Source organism: Clupea harengus, chromosome 4 (assembly GCF_900700415.2).
Source record: "Clupea harengus chromosome 4, Ch_v2.0.2, whole genome shotgun sequence".
NCBI classification, from domain to species: Eukaryota; Metazoa; Chordata; class Actinopteri; order Clupeiformes; family Clupeidae; genus Clupea; species Clupea harengus.
Window position 1 is genome coordinate 22,868,368 of NC_045155.1, and position 22,463 is coordinate 22,890,830.

General features: G+C 41.5%; 1 protein-coding gene across 2 annotated transcripts in view; it reads right to left on the reverse strand.

The window, feature by feature from the left end:
- The window catches only part of LOC116220336 (interleukin-17 receptor E), a 46,670-nt gene that overhangs the window by 17,806 nt on the left and 6,401 nt on the right, over window positions 1–22,463 (reverse strand). Inside the window, exons 3-5 of one of the 2 annotated variants that reach the window (XM_031566805.2) lie at window positions 10,937–11,076; window positions 10,772–10,840; window positions 422–488 (exon numbers count right to left, since the gene is read on the reverse strand). In XM_031566805.2, coding sequence (XP_031422665.1) covers window positions 422–488; window positions 10,772–10,840; window positions 10,937–11,076 — 276 coding nt within the window. Of the gene's footprint in view, window positions 1–421; window positions 489–10,771; window positions 11,077–22,463 lie in introns of both variants that reach the window. The other variant, XM_042707687.1, reaches the window with a different exon arrangement.

The window sequence follows — 22,463 nt, forward strand, 5'->3', positions numbered from 1 at the left end:
CAGGACTCATCCTACACTGGCTGCATACTACACACTACCAGAATATCTCATAATATCTAAGCAAATCCAAAAGTTGCCAAACCTAAGGGTTTTCTTAGCTTTGCGCTATCTGAAAATTCTTATTTCAAGTGTTATTTTCATCAATGGAAAAAAGCAACACCGTGTTATGGGGCTTCACCAACACCCAAATCCCAAAGGAATGCAAGCACAGTGAAAGTGAGATATATTATGAAATTGCATGAAAATTGTACTGGCAGAAGAGCATATGAGCACCATGTACATCAACAATCCTGAATGATGACAAAGACATTAAACATCCCAAATGAACAAACAATTACCAAAAAGAATGAACCCAAATCTACAGTAGTGTGACAATATTCACATAAACACGTCCTTATGTTTGGTTAAATATTAAACTCACCATTTTGAGTCATGTTCTCAAAGGGACATATGGTCCTCCTCATTGCATCAGGGTGATCATAATACACCTGCATAGAGAGACAGGATAAAGACTAGAGATGCATTTCTGCAAGAAAGTGTTATTGCTGAACCGCAGAAAAGATAACCCTTGCCCAGCACAATGACAGATTATATAACACATAAGCATGAAACAGTATAAAACAGTATTCAGAATTAGTTGATAGTCTTCATTTATTGTGTGCAATAAGTTACAAAAACGTTCTATTCATCCTGCTTTTTGCCGACTGTTTCATGGTTCTGCCTGTCTGCCTGTTTGTCTGGTTATCTGACTCTGAACTGTCTGAAGATGACCGTCTCTACCCTAGTTTTTGTGCCATTGCCTGGTTCATTAAAGAATTGTTTTATTTCTCACTCCTGTCTCCTCTGCTTTTGGGTCCTCCTCACACCAATCCCTGACAGCTTTAATTTTCAGCTTTTTTTAACTTAGTATTCCATAGGAATGTTGATTCATGAATGTTCATTCCACCAAGTGAAAGCTTTGACCTAGCCAAGTATGTCGCTTGACTTTGAATCCAAAAGAACACATTTGGGGTATTTTAACCCTCTGGAGTCTGCAGCGATGCAGAGAAAAATTAGATCTGAATCTTGTCTGGAATCTCCAATCCAATCTTGCTCCATGTTATCACACCATTGTGATGACAGTGTTGCCATGAAGCTTAAAGGGTTCCTTTTAATGAATACACTGACAAATCAAATTACTGTTTGAAAAGTACTTAAAATAATTGAAATCTTCAGGAATGTACATCTCTCAGTAACAGCACCAGTAGGACAGAGTAAACACCCACCCCTTCATTACTTGTTCTATTCACATGCTAAAGACTTCGTTGTTAACCGTGGCTTTAAGGGAAGCCAATCAGGAGAAAGTCCACTTTAAACAAAACTTCACCCAGGTCCAAGTGAATTCCTTTATTTTGAACAAATAGCCCTGCCATTTGGAAGTAGATGGTAGTAGATATGGAGGGAGATGCAGGCTAATGTCCATTGTCAGATGTGTAAACGGAGATATGGAGGGAGTATGTCTTACCAAGCCCAAGGATGATGAGATGTTGTGTAATATGGAGCTACTGGATGAGTGAGGTTACATATTTCTATATAGACCAATTGGCCCCTACACTGAATTCATATCTAAGTTATCTGTCTTCCTACCCACCCTGGTTATAAACTTGGATATAATCCTCATAGTGAGAGATCCATGGACAATGGAAATAGTAGCCTTACAATCACATTCCATTCACTAATAGACTCTATTGGGTTTTCCCAACATGTAAACACGCCAACTCATTATCACAACCACATCATTGACCTTGTATTAACATATGACTTTGAAATTGACCACCCTATAGTTCTACCTTAAAATATTGCCCTTTCATGTCATCGCCTGAATGCATATTGCATTCAACATGCAATTACAACTCGCAACATTGAAATTAACCCACTTCTCTAACCATTGTTGACAAGACTACAACAGAAATCATGTCAAAACTACCAGCCGCACTTGGCGAACTCCTACAATCACTATGACTACCTCTGTAACCCCCCTACAACCTGGCGCACTCCTACAATCACTATGACTACCTCTGTAACCCCCCTACAACCTGGCGTACTCCTACAATCCTTCACACCCGTTGACCTCCCTGAACTCAAATTCCCTGATATCCTGATCTTAATCATCAATGTGCCTACTAGACCCTATCTTCACAAAACTACTTTAACACGCACTAAACTTATTAAATGAGACACTACTAAAAGTAATGAACAATATACTCATTTCAGGATACGTTTACATTACATTTAGTCATTTAGCAGACGCTTTTGGGAGAGAACAGTCAAGATAAGAGCAATAAAAAAACATGGTGTAACAATAAATACTACTTTACATAAGAATTAGAAAAACGACCTAGAAAGGAAAAAGAAGTGCAGGAATGTAACTGCTGAAGTGCAAGTTAAGCGCTAGTCAAGGTGCCAGTTAGGAAGGGAGGTGCTCTCTGAAGAGTTGGGTCTTCAAAAGCTTCTTGAAGGTAGAGAGGGACGCCCCTGCTCTGGTAGTACTAGGCAGTTCGTTCCACCAACGTGGAACTACAAATGAGAATAGTCTGGATTGCCGTGTTTGCACAGACAGCAGTGCCAAACGACACTCATCCTGGGTGTAACATCCTGAGTATCATCGGCATAACAGTGCATCCCATCACCGAGCCTTGGGGCACCCCAGTGGTGAGGCGGTGAGGTACAGACAGCTGACCTTGCCATGACACGTTGAACGAGTGCCCAGTGAGGTAGGATTCAAACCAGGAGTGCGCATTGCCAGAAATGGTCATACTTGATAGTATGGACAGAAGGATGCGGTGGTTGACTGTATCAAACGCAGCTGATAAGTCAAGCAGGACGAGAGCCGAGGATTGAGCTGCTGCTCTAGATGTTTTTAAGGCCTCCGTCACCAACAACAGGGCTGTTTAGTTGGAGTGAACGGTTTTGAATCCAGACTGGTTTGGATCGAGGAGATTGTTCCTTGACAGGAACTCTGTGACCTGTTTTGAAGCTGCCCTCTCAATGGTTTTAGATAGGAGTGTGAGAAGTGAGACCGCCAAGGTCATCCATCCCTGAGCATGAGTGTCCAATACTCATCCTTGGCGACATGAACATCCACCTAGACAATCCCAACTCAGCTGACTTTCGGACCCTGGTTCACTCGTTCGACCTACAACAGGTCCCCACTCCTCCAACTCACCACGCAGGTAAAGAGCTTGACCTCATCCTTGCTCGGAACTGCACCCGGACAACCTAACGGTGACCCCTATGCACCTCTCGGACCATTTCTTCATTCGCTTCGATGTGAACAGTGCCCCAAGGCTCGGTGATGGGACCACTTCTCTTTACCATTTACACCACCTCGTTGGGCCCTATCATCCGCTCGCATGGTTTTTCCTAACACTGTTATGCCGATGATACTCAACTGTTTCTGTCTTTCCCTCCTGAGGACACCACTGTCTCGGTGCGGATCTCGGACTGTCTTGCTGATATATCCACATGGATGAAAAATCACCACCTTCAGCTGAACCTGGCCAAAACGGAACTGATGGTCTTTCCAGCCAAACAGGTCATCCACCACAACATCAATATCAATATTGACTCTTTATCTCTTGTTCCATCCAAAACAGCAAGAAACCTCTGGGTCATTATTGATGACCAACTGACCTTCATGGCCCACATCGCCTCTGTCTCCAGGTCGTGCCGCTTTGCGCTATACAACATCCGCAAAATCAGGCTGTACCTAACCCAGTATGCCACCCAGCTACTGGTGCAAACCTTGGTGAGTTCCCGCCTTGACTACTGCAACGCCCTCCTAACGGGCCTGCCGGCTTGCGTGGTGAAACCACTACAGATGATCCAGAACACGGCTGGGCGTCTGGTGTTCAACCAACCGAAGAGGGCACACGTCACCCTGCTACACTGGCTGCCTGTAGCTGCTCGCATTAAGTTCAAGTCACTTATGCTTGCCTACAGAGTGATTGCTAGTTCTGCTCCCACCTACTTAAATGCTCTTGTAAGGGCAAATGTTACACCCAGGATGCTGCGCTCATCTAGTAAGCGTCGTTTGGCTCTGCCGTCTGTGCAAGTACGGCAATCAAGACTATTCTCATTTGTAGTTCCACGTTGGTGGAACGAACTGCCTAGTACTACCAGAGTAGGGGCGTCTCTCTCTACCTTCAAGAAGCTTTTGAAGACCCAACTCTTCAGTGAGCACCTCCCTTCCTAAACTAGCACTTGCACTTACAGCGGTTACATTCCTGCACTTCTTTTTCTTTTCTATTTTGTTTTTCTTATTTCCTATGTAAAGTAGTAATTATTGTTACACCAGGGTTCTAATGCTCATAGCTTGACTGTCTCTCCCTTGTATGTCGCTTTGGACAAAAGCGTCTGCTAAATGACTACATTTAAATGTAAATGAGAGCCACCATTCAAAGTGTCAACAGCTTAATGGGTATACAGTGTGCTCACAAGGTTACTATTATAAGGATAGTTCAAAGTTCAAAGTTCAAAGTACTTTATTTGTCATTGTCACAAAAACAACGAGACAGTAGAGGCAGCAACAGACAGCTAAAAATGTAAGTTGCTGTGGACATTAACTGCCACAGCTAAATAATAATAGATAACAATGAATAAATAGATAAATAAATATCCCTGGGTAAATTAAAAAAGAAATATATACATTGAGGTGCATCAATAGTTGCAGGGTGGAGTGTTAAGAGTGCAGTCTATGGGGGCGGGCCGGGTCGGGGGGGAGGTGGGGTGGTTTTGGGTGAGCTGTTGAGAAGCCTTATTGCACAAGGGTAAAAGCTCTTTGCCATTCTGGAGGTGCGCGCTTTTGTTGATCTGAACCTTTGACGGGAGTAGCGGGAACAGATAATGGGCAGGGTGGGAAGGGTCCGTGAGGATGCGATTTGAACGCTGCAGGCATCGGGAGGAGGAGATGGAATAGATGTCGGGCAGCTCTGCTCTGATGATCCTGCCCGCTGTTTTAATCAGCCTCTGGATGGCTGCCTGCTCCGCCTTTGTGCAGCTGGAGAACCATACGTTCAGGCAGTATGTCAGCACACTCTCTATAGCGCAGCCGTAGAAGTTGCTCAGTAGTCTCTGAGGAAGGTGTTCTTTCCTCAACTTCCGGAGGTAGAAGAGGTGTTGCTGGGCTTTCCCCAAGACGGAAGCTGTATCAGCCGTCCGCGTTAGACCCAGAAACTTAAAAGAGGTGACTCGCTCAACCTCTTCCCCGTTGATGTAGAGTGGGAGATGGTGATTGTGCTGAGCAGACTTCCGGAAGTCAATGATCATCGCTTTTGTTTTCTTTAAGTTGAGACTGAGGTTGTGCTCAGAACACCAGGCTGCCAGGTTTCCCACTTCGTGCCTGTAGGCAGCCTCATCGTTGTTGGAGATGAGGCCAAGCACTGTTGTGTCATCTGCAAATTTAAAGATGTAGTTGGATGGGCAGGAGAGAGTACAGTCATGGGTGTAGAGAGTGTATAATAGTGGGCTGAGCACGCAACCTTGTGGGGCGCCATTGCTGATGGTCAAATTCGAAGAGTGGTGCTTCCCCAGTTGTACTCTCTGTGTGCGATTGGTCAGAAAGTCCAATACCCAGTTACACAGTGTAGCACTGAGGTTTAAGTCCTGAAGTTTGGAGATGAGTTTGCCTGGAAGGATCGTATTGAAAGCAGAACTGTAGTCTATGAATAGAATACGGATGTTAGTGTTCTTTAGCTCCAGGTGCTCCAGTGCAGTGTGAAGCAGCAGGGCTACTGCATCCTCTGTAGATCTGTTCGCTTTGTAGGCAAATTGGTGTTGGTCAAAGGAAGCTGGTGTGATGCCTCTTATGTGTTTCATGACCAGCCTTTCCAAACATTTAGCAGGTATGGGGGTGAGAGCCACTGGCCTATAGTCATTCAGGCATGTGACCGCAGTCTTTTTTGGCACAGGTATGATGGTTGATGCTTTGAAACATGGGGGGACATGTGAAAGGGCTAGAGAGCGGTTAAAAATGTCTGTAAAAACCTCTGTCAGCTGGTCCCCGCAATTCCTTAGTACGCGGCCTGCCACACCATCTGGTCCTGCCGCTTTCCTGGGGTTGATGGTTTTCAAGCAGAGTCTGACCTCGTGGGGGCTCAGAGTGGGTGCAGCAGCGTCAGAGGGTAGGGGCAGAGGCAGCTGACCAGTGTTGTCCCTGTCGAACCGTGCATAGAACTGATTCAGCTCTTCAGACAGGGTAGCACAGCTGGACGGGGGGGAATGACGCAGTCCCTTTGTAGTCCGCGATTGCCCTTATTCCCTCCCATACTTGTCTCGGATTGGTGTGAGTGTGGAAAAGTTTCTCAACACGTTGCCTGTGCTTGGCTTTTGCAGATTGTATGCCTCTCCTCAGTGCTGCCCAGGCTACGCTGTACGCTGGTGCATCACCTGATCTGTAGGCTGCGTCTCTGGCCTTTAATAGTGTATGCACCTCTCTGCACATCCATGGCTTTTGGTTGGGGAACACTCTCACAGTCGTCCTTCTTGTGTCATTGTTCACGCAGAAGTTGATGTAGTCCATAACTGAAGATGTGTATTCCTCCAGTGCCATTTTTGGGTCAACAGGAGCTTCCAGGCTGTTAATTATTGTCCAGTCCGTGCTGTCAAAACAGTCCTGTAGCTGAGGGATGGCATCATCATTCCACACTGTTATAGACTTGGTGGCAGGCCTTGTCGCTTTTATTCTTTGTTGGTATGAGGGGTACAGGAACAGCGAGAGGTGGTCAGACAGGCCTAGGTGGGAGTCAGACTGTACTTTGTAAGCCTTAATAACATTAGTGTACACCTGGTCTAGTGTCACACTGCCTCTTGTTGCACAGGTCACGTTTGGATGGAATGTGGGGAGCACAGATCTGAGATTAGCTCGGTTAAAATCTCCTGCTACAATGAAGGCGCTGTCTGGGTGTGTGGCCAGTCTCTTACTTATGTAGACATGTAGCTGTGCTAATGCTAGTTTAGCATTAGCGTCCGGAGGGATGTAAACAGCACAGATGAAAACAATGCCAAACTCCCTCGGTAAGTAGAAGGGCCTGCACTTCAGAAGCATAAGTTCCAGTTCGGGGCAGCAATACTTTTCGACAATGCTTGCGTTTGTGATAGGCAATCAATCAAGGCAAAAGTCAATGAAGCTGAAAACTATGATGGCAATAGTTTATATTTTCATATTTTGTTTATATAGCCATTTTCTCTGCACAGTATGTGTGCAGGGACATTGACCTGGGTGAATTTACATCATACCTTGCTCTTGAGCTCGAAGCAGAATTATCAGAGCTCGTCATTACAATATATTGGCCACCAAAGTATTCATCACTATTTCTACATGAATTCTCAGAGCTGCTCTCACTTGGTATTACTAGATATCGTAGATTAATCTAGATTAAGATTCCGGGGGAAAGGACAAGTACAGTTGAGTATCATCCGCATAATAATGATGGGTGAACCCATGGGAACGGATGATCTCACCTAGAGAAGGAGTGTACATAGAAAATAGGAGGTGTCCAAGTACTGATCCCTGAGTTACACCAGTGGAGAGGTGGTGAGATTTTGACACTTTTGCCTGCCAAGACACACTGAATGATCATCCACGTCAAGTTATTCTGAAACAGGAAATCAAAAACTTGCTTGAAGACAACCATTTCCTTGGACAAAAAGGGAAGAAGGGAAACAGGTCTATAATTCTTCACATCAGACTTCAGGTAAGTGAGGCTTTCTTAAGCAAAGGAGTAGCCCAGGCCTGTTTGAATGATGTAGGAAAGTTTCCAGAATTGAGTGAATTATTGACCACATACATGATAGAAGGTAAAACTGGAGGTGAGACAGGAGAAGGGGGGATGGAATGGGGTCTAGAGGGCATGTTGTAGGTCCACTCAGTTGAAGGAGCATAGAGACTCATTGAGAGGGGAGAATTCATTCAACAATGCTCCAGTGTCCATACAAGGTAAAACCCGTCAGAGAATTGAGCATTAATGGCAGCAACATTTTCAGTAAAGAAAGTTGAAAAGTCATCAGCAGAGAGATATATATCTGATGGTGGAGTTGGAATGTTAAGGAGATTCTTAAAAGTAGAAAATGGTTTCCTACTGCCTGTAGCATTGACAGCCTTGTCTTGGTAGAATGCCTTTTAAGCAGCTATGACTGAAAAAGAAAGGGCAGATAACAGAGACTGATAGTTACCAAGATCATTGGTATTTGGATTTACGCCATTTTCTTTCAGCAGCTAAGTTCCTTCCATACTTTACAAATATTATCACTGAGCCAAGGGTGATGTGGTTTTGAATGAGCAGGTCTTGTGGATAGAGGACAAACCTATACGTTTGTGTAGCCAAAGCAGTCGACGTGTTGGCTAGAAGCAGTGTGTGTTTGAATAAATACACTGATTTAATATAAAAGATGTGTGTAGCCTAATGTAACCGAGTATAAATACATTTTTGTAATCGTAAATGTACTTGAGTAAGAGTGAAAAGTATTCTGCATTACATTTACTCATATAAGTAACAGAGAAAACGTAGGGTGTTACTACCAGGCTCTGAATCTGAAATGGCAGATTTCCCACCATGCGCGACAGAAAAGGTGCATCGCAGTGGTACATTTTTAAAGATCTTTTTTGAAAACACATTTTTGCTTCAGCACTTAGATTTTTGAGATGACGGTATCGGCCAGCAATGTTGCCAGCTCAGTAGCTACGGTAAATGTAACAATCAAAAGTGGTTAGTCTACTTATTAGAAATGTTTTCACACATTTTCTGTTTATCTGTCGCTTATTATGTTTCCCATGAAAACTAAATCAAATATTGCCAAAAAAATGCACTTTTAACCTGTGCTATAAAATGGGTGACACAAGTCCATGTTGTAATGATACAGCGCCCTTTATTGTTCCCAAAGGGAACATTTATTTGCGGTGAGTCATGTTTGAGGCATTCATTCAATGTTAGAAAATATACACATACGTGCAACTATTTGCAGCATGCTCTATGTCAATTGGAGTAAAATATAGGCTGCAAGAAAAACTGAAACTGTCAACAATATAGCTAGGGAAAATAAATAAAGCAACACCAAGAATGGGTTAAAATAAGAAAGTTAGGCTTCTAATCTATGGATGGGTTCAAATAAGAAAGTTAGGCTTCTAATCTATGGATGGGTTAAAATAAGAAAGTTAGGCGCAGGCAACAACACCCGTGGGAATATCCCTTACCTACCCCACTCGCACGAGTACTATATTGCTTTTATAAAACAATTTTATAGTCAACCAATTAACATTTAAACACATTTAAAATGTTTATTTCGCCATCTGCAACAAAAAAAATTGTTCCATTGTCAACGTCTTTTGGAATTATAAGAACTTTGAATTAACATTTATCGCTTAATTGTATCAACGCGCTTTAGAATGTTTCATCGCGGAGTGATTTATTATTAGCTGTGAAAAGTCTGTGAAAAGTGTCAAAATTCCACAATAGTTGGAAGTCAGCTTTTGTTGTAAATTGTTGGTGTTTGTTGAGCTGTTATGAACTGGCCTTAAAATGAAACTGGGATTTTTCAACCTGGGCCATATTTTTTTTTATCTTTTATGGGTCCAAACTTTTATTAAGGACAATTAACGATGGAAATCAGTCCATAATTGATTTAAAATGCTTTAAGTGGCAACTGCAAAATTGCTATACAATGTAATCCCATAGGGCAAGCATCTGCGCCTAATAAACTGCTTGTTTTTTGTCACTGTCAGGCTCATATAATGTAATTATAAGTGGCAACATGGAAAGGATTCCTACATATATCTACAGTGTCTGTTTACCTCAATAACTAGAAAATAACTAGAAAATCTACAGTTTCTGTAGTTAAAGTTTAAATTTCAGTTTCTGTTTCTTTACAGTTATTGAGGTAAACAGACACAGGTCTACAGTAGTGGGAACAAATGGCTTACTTTGACGCTGATGCATGATGCATGATGCATGATGCATGCCCTATGGGATTACATTGGATTGTCACGGAACGGACTGACACATAGATGGGAATTCCTGGGAACAGAGTTTATTGCAGATGGACAGCCAGATGACAAACACGACAGACCACAGGTTGTAGACAAACCCACGGAGGGGCGCAGGCTCGAAGCACTGACTGAAACTCAGGAAACAGGCACGGAAGGCGCAGAAAGAAACTAACAGAGTCTTACTCTTTAAACTGACTAAACTAACCAAACTCACACGCCGTAGCGGGAAAAAAAACACCCAAGTCAAACTCGGCAAGACTATGAACAAACTATAACTTAGGCTATGAACAAAACAAAGACAAACTTGGATGCGAACTATGGCAATACTCATCAAACGTCAGGAATGCAGAAACTAGAAAGTAATCCGTATAGTGCGACGAGACCAGACACAGAGTTAAGGGAGTGCAGGTTATATATAGGGAGTGAATCAGGTGTGTGTGATTGTGTGATTTGGGAGATGTGAATGCCGTGCAGCTGGGACGGTGAGTGATGCTGATGACTTGCAGCTGGGTGAGAGTGATTTCTGAAGGGTGGCCAGAGCGGAGCCCAGCAGGAACGTGACATGGATAGCCATTGAGAGGTTACCAGTTATAGCGTTCTATCTCTCTATGGACTGATTTTGATCATTCATTGTCCTTAGTCAAAGTTTATACCCAAAGGATCTAAAAATGAGGCCCAGGTTGAAAAATCCCAAAGTTTCCCTTTTACATAAAGTCATGCAAACATCTAATACAGAATAGAAGTCCTTACCTGTATACACAAACATGGCAGAAGATATGGAAAACTGATGTTAGTAGAAAGGGAATGAGTTGTATTCATCTGGAAAAAAAAAGATTGTGCTAGATAATGAATGCACATCAACTTGCAATAAAGATGACTATTACAAAACCCACCAGAACACAAAAAAATACTCACCTGAATTTCAACTGGAGGAGAGAGTGACACACATGAGGCAGACCTGTAGCATAGCCTGACGTTGACCATGGGACCCCCTTCTCTCATTATTAAGAAGCTATGGGACACCAGATCCATATCCAAGTAGCTGAGATGTGGCACTACAGAAGAAAAAACATGCAGTACCTGTTAAGAAATATGTTGATTTTTCAATAATGGTAGTCAGACTGTAAGGAGGGTTGTAAATTGAGGAAATTGTCAAAGCCACCAACATTATTGGCTGTGACTTTTCATCAGTCCCCTCCTTGTATGCTGAGTTCAGCTTAAATCGTGCAAAGAAGATAATCAGAGACTCCTCCCATCCAAGCTATGACTTTTTTGAACTTCTACCTTCTGGAAAACACTACAGATCCATGCAAGCTGGAACAACACGCCTCAATAACAGCTTCTTCCCCTCTGCTATCAGACTCCTGAACTCCCAAAGCTGACCTGGACTTTTTCTATTTCTTTTTTTCTATTTTTCACTTCAGACAACAGTACCACAGGATTGCCCAAAACAAAGGTATGCTAACACCACTAGCACAAGTGCAGAGGCTTCTCACAGCCTATTAGCACTCAGAGGAGCTAACGCTGCTAGCACCAGCCTTGAATCCATCGACGCAGGATCACAAATAGAAGCTAATACTGGTAGCATTGGCACAGAGGCTAACCATAGTCCAGCACCAGAGGCTATCATTGCCATAGGTGTAAAGTAACGAATTACATTTACTCACGTTACTGTAATTGAGTAGTTTTTTGTGTACTTTGTAATTAGGGTTCCTCCGTCAGGAGGAAACCTATTGTTATTGTAGGTATTATTATTATTATTAGGGTTCCTCCGTCAGGAGGAAACCTATTGTTATTGTAGGTATTCTTATTATTATTCTTGTGCCATTGGAGTCAATGGCAGCCCCTAGAACCGTATGGTAACTTTTTCTGAAATTTGGCACACTCATTAAGGACAGTCCCTACTTTACTCACACCAAGTTTCATGTCTCCCACTAGACCACACTAGCGCCACCAACGGGTCAAAATTGGACTTTTGTTAACACTGTAACTTTTGAACCGTTTGACCGATTTTCAAAAATGAGGTACCATTGGATTCCTTGGATCAAGACGAATTCAACACACCCTGTGGCGTCAATTTCCGGTTATATAGATTTTCCGCTATTTCCGGTTTTATCAAAAACCTTTGAAAGGCATCAACTCCTACAATTTTTGTCAAATCTTCTTCAAAATCACCAGAGATGATCTTCAGACCAAGCCTCACAAAAGTTCTCCAACAGAATTTTGATCCTCACAACCGTTTGTCCGGTACAGCCACTGAAATTCAGCAGAAAAGATGCCAAACAGGAAGTAAAGTCATACCTCAGCAAATCTTTCAGATATCAACACCAAACTTGGTATGCACGTGGAAGACACTACAACATGTCCCCATGTGCAAAGGCAACTTCATATCTTCAAAAATGATTGATATAAAGCAAATTGCATTAATCGCTAACGCTAAAACAATGCTTTACACATTTTTCATTCAAAAAGTGATACTCTGATTCAATCACAAGTTCATGAAGACACTTGAGAATGTTTAGTACACAAATCTGAAAAAAAGTTGACTGTAAGATGAAAAGTAGATTTTTGGTGAATATTTGAAACATGCATGCTTGGCTAATTGCTAGCCTGATTTCCAATATAATCTGTCCCTGTCCGCTCCTTGGCTCCCCGCGCGGCTTGCCCCAATTCTCACAGACACAAACTTTCACCTGACACACCAAACGCTTGGCAAGACGCACACACACCATTTCATGACATTGTGGCCTGACCAAGGCCCCGCTCTCTCCTTAGCTTGAAGCTTGTGGATCTTGACAGTATTGCATTTCAAATTGAATATCCCATTGGTAAGTCTGCAGCATGGATTTTTCTATACAGTGACAAATTGTGCAGAATATACATTTTTCCCTGGTTCGCAATCTTTGGAGGAACCCGCCATTGCTGCCTGCAGCTATATTTATTATTATTATTCTTGTACCATTGAAGTCAATGGCAGGCCCTAGAACCGTATGGTAACTTTTTCTGAAATTTGGCACACTCATTAAGGACAGTCCCTTCTTCACTCACACCAAGTTTCATGTCTCCCACTAGACCACACTAGCGCCACCAACGGGTCAAAGTTGGACTTTTGTTAACACTGTAACTTTTGAACCGTTTGACCGATTTTCAAAAATGAGGTACCATTGGATTCCTTGGATCAAGACGAATTCAACACACCCTATGGCGTCAATTTCCGGTTATATAGATTTTCCGCAATTTCCGGTTTTATCAAAAACCTTTGAAAGGCATCAACTCCTACAATTTTTGTCAAATCTTCTTCAAAATCACCAGAGATGATCTTCAGACCAAGCTTCACAAAAGTTCTTCAACAGAATTTTGATCCTCACAACCGTTTGTCCGGTACAGCCACTGAATTTCAGCAGAAAAGCCATCAAACAGGAAGTGAAGTCATATCTCAGCAAATCTTTCAGATATCAACGCCAAACTTGGTATGCACGTGGAAGACACTACAACATGTCCCCATGTGCAAAGGCAACTTCATATCTTCAAAAATGATTGATATAAAGCAGATTGCATTAATCGCTAACGCTAAAATAATGCTTTACACATTTTTCATTCAAAAAGTGATACTCTGATTCAATCACAAGTTCATATGAAGACACTTGAGAATGTTTAGTACACAAATCTGAAAAAAAGTTGACTGTAAGATGAAAAGTAGATTTTTGGTGAATATTTGAAACATGCATGCTTGGCTAATTGCTACCACCATTTCCAGTGTAATGTCTCCCTCTCTCCTCCTTCGCTCCCCGCGCGGCTTGCCCCAGTTCTCACAGACACAAACTTCCACCTGACACACCAAACACTTGTCAAGACGCACACACACCATTTCATGACATTGTGGCCTGACCAAGGCCCCGCCCCCTCCTTAGCTTGAAGCCTTGTGGATCTTGACAGTATTGCATTTCAAATTGAATATCCCATTGGTAAGTCTGCAGCATGGATTTTTCTATACAGTGACAAATTGTGCAGAATATACATTTTTCCCTGGTTCACAAAGTCTCAAGAACCCATAATGTCACCAGCATGGATATTTCTCGACAGTGACAATTTGTGAATAATTTAAAAAAATGTCTTCAAATCAGCCATTGATCCAATTATCTGCCCAATGTTGTGTACATGTATGAAATACATGTCAGTGTCATGTCAATTTTGTAATGATTGGAATGTTGAGGAGGAACCCGCCATTGCTGCCTGCAGCTATATTTTTTAAGTAGTTTTTGAAATCGGTAATTTTACTTTTACTTAAGTAGATTTTGACTGAAGTATTGTACTTCGCTACATTGGAAATTACATCCGTTACTGAGTAAAAAAAAACATGTTCAATGCGGGAAACCGAAAGGAGGGAATCACGCACGACAATTCTCACTGCAGTGGTGGATGCTGCATAGAGTGGATGATGAGAATGTGTTGGTAAGTACAGTATTTGTCCCTTTCCATTAGTAGTTCAGACAGCGTTTTTGTTGTTTAGATAGCTTTGCTCCATTAAGCAAAATATGCGTTTCATGGCACTAGTAGCCTCATTTTGGCTAGCATTTGCAACCGCCCTGAGTATGCTAACGTCAACGATAGTTAGTCGTGCACACCCCTCATGTCCATCCTTCAGTTAACAGCCGTCATCCAATAGACTAATAATAATTCCATTCCTGTCTTCCATTCGTTTCAGGTCATAGCATTATTATGTTCAGTCTCTCATATTGTGTTAAAAACTGCAGATCAGTCATCAGCAATGAAATACACCACATAAACTGATATTAGGCTAATCATTTGGCTGCCTCCCATGCCCTGAAACAGGAACGATGTGAATGCGCACACCATCGTTGTCAGACAGTTGGACAAGTCAATTTCAATGTGTATGTGTATGTCGTTATCTGGAATTTATCACAATGTATAGTCAGATATTGATAACGATAAGTTATGGCTTTGCAACGTGTACGTCTTTCATGTTCATGCTCAGGGGTCTCGGTTAGCAAGAACTGAGGATTATGAATTGTGATGCGTGTAGAAATGAGAAAATAATGCTAACGGGCCTGCCGGCTAACGGGCCTGCCGGCTTGCGTGGTGAAACCACTACAAATGATCCAGAACGCGGCGGCGCGTCTGGTGTTCAACCAACCGAAGAGGGCACACGTCACCCCGCTTCTTATTGACCTCCACTGGCTGCCTGTAGCTGCTCGCATTAAGTTCAAGTCACTTATGCTTGCCTACAGAGTGCTTGATGGTTCTGCTCCCACCTACCTAAATGCTCTTGTAAGGGCAAATGTTACACCCAGGATGCTGCGCTCTTCTAGTGAGCGTCGTTTGGCAGTGCCGTCTGTGCAAGTACGGCAGTCCAGACTATTCTCATTTGTAGTTCCACGTTGGTGGAATGAACTACCCAGCACTACCAGAGCAGGGGCGTCCCTCTCTACCTTTAAGAAGCTCTTGAAGACCCAACTCTTCAGAGAGCACTTCCTGTCCTAACTGGCACTTCGACTAGTGCGTAACTTGCAATTACAGCAGTTACATTTCTGCACTTCTTTCTTTCTTTTTTATTTCATTTTGTTATATTTCTTATGTAAAGTAGTATTTATTTATTGTTACACCAGGTTCTATTGCTCGTAGCTTGAATATTCTCTCCCTTGTACGTCGCTTTGGACAAAAGCGTCTGCTAAATGACTAAATGTAAATGTAATTCTGTATATATACTGTCTGTCTGTCTGTCATCTCAAGTAGCTATTTATAGCTATTTCTGTGTTATGATGCACTCTTGATGGCAGCTCAATACTATGTTGTTTGTCATTCTACAGGTCTAGTCAGACAACACCTTGACCGGATGGTAGAGGCTGGAGCAAGTTGGACAACATTCATCAGATGAAGATGATTTATTTTCCTCAATGAAGGTCAGAAGGTATAGGGGAGTTAGAAGGGTACCTAACCTGTGTCTCAGTCCATATGGATCTGCTGAACTCCTTTCAGAATATCTAAAAACTGTCCCTGAAACTCAATACTGGCCTACCTGCCTCGGCCGCCTGCGAGCGACTCTTCAGCTGTGCTGTTCACTGTAAAGCGAGCCCGGATGAACTCTTCTCATCTTTAAAAAATCAGCTGCTGCTCAAACTCAACAAGAAGTTTGTAGACTAATGCTCTAAAGGTGGACACAAGTAAAGTAACCAAAGTTTAAATATACAGTGGGGCAGCGGCATTTTAATTTTCTCTGTAATGTGGTGTATGTCTTGACATGTCCTCCCAAAAGTTCTTAAATGTTGTCTTGACATGTTTAATGTCATTGCACTTATATTTCTAAAGATTCTCCTTTAATTAAAAAAAACTAGTTTTTGTATTGGATTTATGACCCCTTGTCCTTTTTTGCACTATATAGGAGCGGCACCCATCAAGTTGTTGAAAGTAACTAAGTAACTTTTACTTAAAGTACATTTTAAATGAACTACTTTTTACTTTTACTTGAGTAGATTTTTAGATGGGTAATTTTACTTGTACTTCAGTAAAATTTCATCAAAGTAATTGTACTTTTACTTGTACTTTTAATTGTAATTGTACTTTTACAGTACTTTTTACACCTCTGATCATTGCTAACCCAAACAACCCAATAACTGGCCCCATAACTACTGATAAAGCAATTGTATGGAATGCAAACACGACACCACAGATGGCCACTATCTTGGTTGGAGATGCCATGACAGAACATGTCAAACTGGCAAGGACAGAAAATCTTTGCCTTAGCAACACATCTGTCGTCAGAGATACAAACAATCCTCAACAATAAACCAATCCCAAGATTATCATCCACACTGGCTCGTTTGATATCCTGCACAAAAAAACTGGCAGTGAGATACTTAAAAAACATTTCACCCAGCTACTGAACACACTAAACAGATATCAAGATGTATCTATCAGTGGACCGATTGCATGTTTTCGCAGAGGAAAATAAATCTTCAGTCGACTCCTATCTTTCAACACATGGCTGGCATCTGTTTGTCTTGCACACAAACGGAAATGTATTGACAATTTCAATGTTTTTTGGAATTGTGCAGACCGTTTTCAAGCTGATGGACTCCACCTAAACCATAGAGGGTCTAGATTACTTACAGCAAACATCAGCCACGCGGTCTTGACGACCTCAAACTCAAAATCAAGCCTCACTCCCTATCCCTGCTGTGCCTAACTGACGCATCCCAAACCTCCTCCCATGGAACAGAACAGAACATTCACCCAGCCTCCTCCAAGGACACAGACCCTCACCACCCCAAGGAATTCCCCTGTGATAAAACCGCTCGATGCAAGCCACCTTGAACTCAGTGATATGGACTTTCGGCCCGAAGAAAAGCAACGATAGGACAGCCACCATGCTATTTCATCAAACATACCGGTCATCATAAACAGCAAATGGCATGGTAAAATGCATGGTTATAAACCTGAAACTCGTCCTAGAAGGTTGAAAACTATCCATGTTCTTCCCACGAATATATCTCCCCCTATTTTATCTGTTAATACCCCACAGATACACTCTGAGATTCTTTTGAATGAAGAGTGCATTACAAATAAAATAAATTATTATTATTATTACAGATGAAACTGGCCCTTCTAAATGTCAGATCACGAAATAACAAAACCTTTCTAGTTAACGATCTGGGTAAAGAAAACAACTTAGATTGTATCTGTCTAACAGAAACTTGGCTAAATTATGACACGGCAACAGCAACTTTGATAGACGCGTGTCCGCCTGATTACAGCTTCCACCAAGTTTCTAGGAAATCAAAAAGAGGTGGAGGAGTCGCAGCTATTTTCTCTTTCTAAACTGTTGTTCAAAATCACTGAGCTAGGTGAATTTACATTAGAGATGCACGATATATCGGCGGCCGATATATTAGTGGCCGATAAGTGCAAATAATAAAATATTATTATTATACCGATATCATAATTTCGGCCGATAATTTAAGCCGATATTTTTAAGGTCTAATTTCCCTCCAATTATTCTTTCCGGTGTAGCCTGTTACGCATAGGCCCGTTGCCTGGCTACACTAAACTTTTTGAGCATGGTGTGCAGTCGTTGAAATAATCATGTCAGCAGTGTGGAACTACTTCACCATATCAAAAGATGATAGTAGAGTTGCTGTGTGCAATAAATGTTCGTTGGAGGTACAACGAGGAGGAAACAAGGCAAAGAGCTTCAACACCATCAGCCATCTCAAATCTCGTCATAGCCAATACGTGTTCAAAGAATATGAAGCCGCTACCATGACCAAAAAACTAAACCCGCAGGAGGTAATGCTACAGTCATTTCAATACCAGAGGCATTTGAGAAAGGACTGTATTTGTTGGTTCTAGTCTGTTAGAACACCCACGAGTACCAAACCAGTCTTCTTTATCTCCCTTTAATGTGCATTCATCAATTTCCATTACATGACGATGCGTGTGATCGTACATATGTGTGTGGTCTGCAATGAGAATAGGGACTTATCAGCACTGCACTGAATTACATTAACATGAGTTATTGCTACATGATAACAATTACACAACTAATATTACTAGATACATATCATAGTGGACATTACACTAGACAACATGGATCTCATTCTCATCCAGTCTATCTCATCCAGTCGAAATCTTAACAGGATGAACCCATCCGTATTACATCGAATCAACATAAGAACAGAACATAACTAAATCTCCGCTTAGCATGGTAATCGCTACTAATAGTAACGTGCACTCGCATGTAGCCCAAATACACAATCCATCACAGTAGTAACTTCATGAAAACCCTTACTTTCATAAGGTTCGCACACAATGCCTCACATACATTACATTAACGTGAGTTATTGCTACATGATAACAATTACACAACTAATATTACTAGATACATATCATAGTGGACATTACACTAGACAACATGGATCTCATTCTCATCCAGTCTATCTCATCCAGTCGAAATCTTAACAGGATGAACCCATCCATGAGCACTTTTACATGTATCGCACACTAAGTGAACACTATCATCTGTGTTAGACTCTGTAGCCCCACTGAAAACAAAAAAGAAGTTTACAAGCAGGACCTCCCCATGGCTGAGAAATAAAAATTTTAGTGAAAAAAAAGAGAAAATGTCGCGTAGCAGAGAGAAAATGGAAAAAAACAAAGACCACTATCCACCACGATATCTACAAAGATGCACTAACTACCAATAACAAAACCATCCTTCTAGCAAGGAAAGATTATTTTTCCAACATTATTACAGAAAATGCTGGAAATTCCAGAGTTCTTTTCTCCACCATTGACCAGTTGCTAAACACTGTCCGTGCTCCCCCACTATCCTCAGCAGCTAAATGTGAAGAGCTTGCTCTGTTCTTCAAGAACAAAATAACTTCGATCAGAGCTAGTATCACTACTACTGGAGGTAAAATTGACATCAGTAGATCTTGCAACGTAACCATGAGCACTTTTACATGCATCACACACTAAGTGAACTTTCCAAAGCCGTCATCGAATGTAACTCTACAACCTCAGAGATTGATCCTATTCCCACCATATTCTTTAAGCGAGTGTTTGATAGTGTATCAGGTCCGGTCCTAGACATTATAAACACATCCCTTAGAACTGCCGTTTTCCCAGATGCCTTCAAAACAGCTGTTGTAAAGCCCCTATTAAAGAAACCCAAATTGGATACCAGTACACTAGCAAACTATAGACCGATATCAAATCTTCCATTTATTAGTACTGGAAAAGATAGTATTAGTCCAATTAAATTCCTTTCTCGAAGAAAATAACATCTTAAAAGTCTTTCAGTCAGGTTTCAGAAAATATCACAGTACTGAAACCGCTCTCACCAAAATAATTAGCGACCTCAGACTAAACTCGGATGCAAAAAAAGTATACATCATTATCCTGTTAGATCTTAGTGCGGCTTTTGATACCATTGATCATGACATCCTAATCAATAGACTTGAAAAGCTTATTGGGTTCTCTGACTGTGTATTGAACTGGATCAAAACATACAGTATATCAGAGGAAGGAAGTTTTATGTTAGTCTAGGAGACCATATGTCTGAGAAACATGAAAGCTGCTACGGGGTTGCACAAGGGAGCTGCTTAGGTCCATTACTCTTTTCTCTTTATATGTTACCACTCGGGGACATCATCAGAGAATATAGTATAGATTTTTATAGCTACGCGGATGACACACAATTGTATATATCCGCTGAACCTATCGATGCGACAGCCATAAACTCCATTACCAACTGTTTATTGGCAATAAACAAATGGATGAACGATAACTTTCTCAAATTAAATGAGGACAAAACTGAAGTCCTACTTATCGGCCCCAAATCAAAAAGAGAGATGCTAACCAATAATCTAGGAGGTTTAACCCGCTGGATTAAACCTGAGGTGATAAGTCTTGGTGTCATCCCGGACTCAAATTTGAATTTCAACTCCCACATTAACAAAGTGACCAAAACAGCTTTCTTTCACCTCAGGAACTGGACTACTGTAATTCACTTTTTGCTGGTCTTCCCAAGAAAACAACTGAAAAACTCTGCAGTTAGACTATTAACCAAAACTAAAAGGAGAGAACACATTAGTCCTGTCCTAGCTACTTTACACTGGCTTCCTGTTACCTTTAGAATTTACTTTAAGGTCCTCCTCCTCACATACAAAGCTCTAAATGGACAAGGACCTTGCTACATTGCTAACTCTCTTACTAACTACACACCAGCTAGAACACTGAGATCATCAGATACAGGTCACCAGAAGCAGTCATAAGAAGATTGGTGATGCAGCCTTTGTCAACTACGCCCTAAAATTATGAAACACATTACCCATTAATATTAGGGAAGCAAACACGCTAGACACTTTCAAAAGGCATCTTTTTACCAAAGCATTTTATTAATTTTATCTGGCACTATTTATTTCTCTCTAACTTGCACTATTTTTATTATTTCTCTGTAAAACTGTTTTAAGGGGACCATAGCACCATATTGGAAACCATATTGTTGCTTCAATATATCTCACAGATATTTCCCTAACTCATTTTCTAGTCCCCTGGGTGAGGTCACCTTCCTTAAGCCTGTAAAGGAGAGCTAGTGTCCCCACTGAAGCTACGCGCTCGGTGGACGAGGACGAGAAGGCCTCTGAAGGAAGGGTATAGAAGGAAGGGTGGCCTCTGGGTGCAGAAACATAGCTAGGGAAAATATTTAACAGGGTAAGGCGGAATCTATGAAGCAGCACTATGGTTCCGACTGAGCTAAAGACCAGGCAGAAGGGTTTTATTACTTTTATTCCTTTTATCATGATTTTAGTTATCCAAGGAGCCTATCGGAACATCAGGTTCTGTTACGATTTTGATCATTATTTTACTCCATGTATTGCTCTTGCTGCTTGCTTTTATTGATTTTATGTAAAGCACTTCGAACTGCAACTCTTGTACGAAATTTGCTATATAAATAAAGTCTTACTTACTTACTATTCCAAGGGTAAGGAGAGTAATGGAACAGAAAACTATGTAGATGGTGGCTGGTAGATCAAATGACATGGTAACATTCGTACAGACATAAGAAAACCTGGACAGGCAATTGCAGTGACATTTCAATTGACTAACATTCATTTAGAAAACCAGGAACTCATCCCACTGGGCAGGACCAAAATTGGCACAAGAAAGTGTTTTGCCCATTTTAAGTGATTGGAAGTATGTAAGGTTCGGTAAGCTTATGTATATTCTACTCCTAACTACTTTACTTCTACTCTTACTTAAGTATATGATTTGCAAGTCGTGATGTCAGTTATGTACCTTGGAGCAAAATCATCTTTTAAGCGTAATCTGCCCTGGACTAGGGCGCTTTTAAGCGTAATCTGCCCTGGGGGCTGTAGTCAAAAGCCACTACATATTGCCTTTTAAATTGGCAGTAGACCTATTTTAACATTGTTATACATATACAAATAAAGTTGCAAAATAACAATATGTGTGTGTAACATTTTACTGAAATAACATTTCTATTACCGATGTACTACAAGTCAATGCATTACGTTACACTATATTAACATTGTTAAACAAAAACAAAAAACATTTGGTCCTGTGAAAAGGTGAATTCCCCCCTTTCCACCGTTAACAGTAAAATGGGGTTCATCTCACGTTGCCCAGCAAGAACGGAGAGAGAGACATTGGACTCACACACGAGAACACACGCGCCTATTTATGTATGTCTACCCTTTCCATGCGGCCTTGTACATTGTTGGCTGTGGGAGAGCTGGCGCAAGTTCATGTGGTTACAACACAATTTTCTCGCAATGAAACCGTAAGCACTGAAACCACCATTGTCACCGCTCACCCGCTCATAATCATCACATCCATGTCATATAGTGCGGTACACACTATGTCATGTCACATTAACTCTCTCTTTGCATATATCACCCTG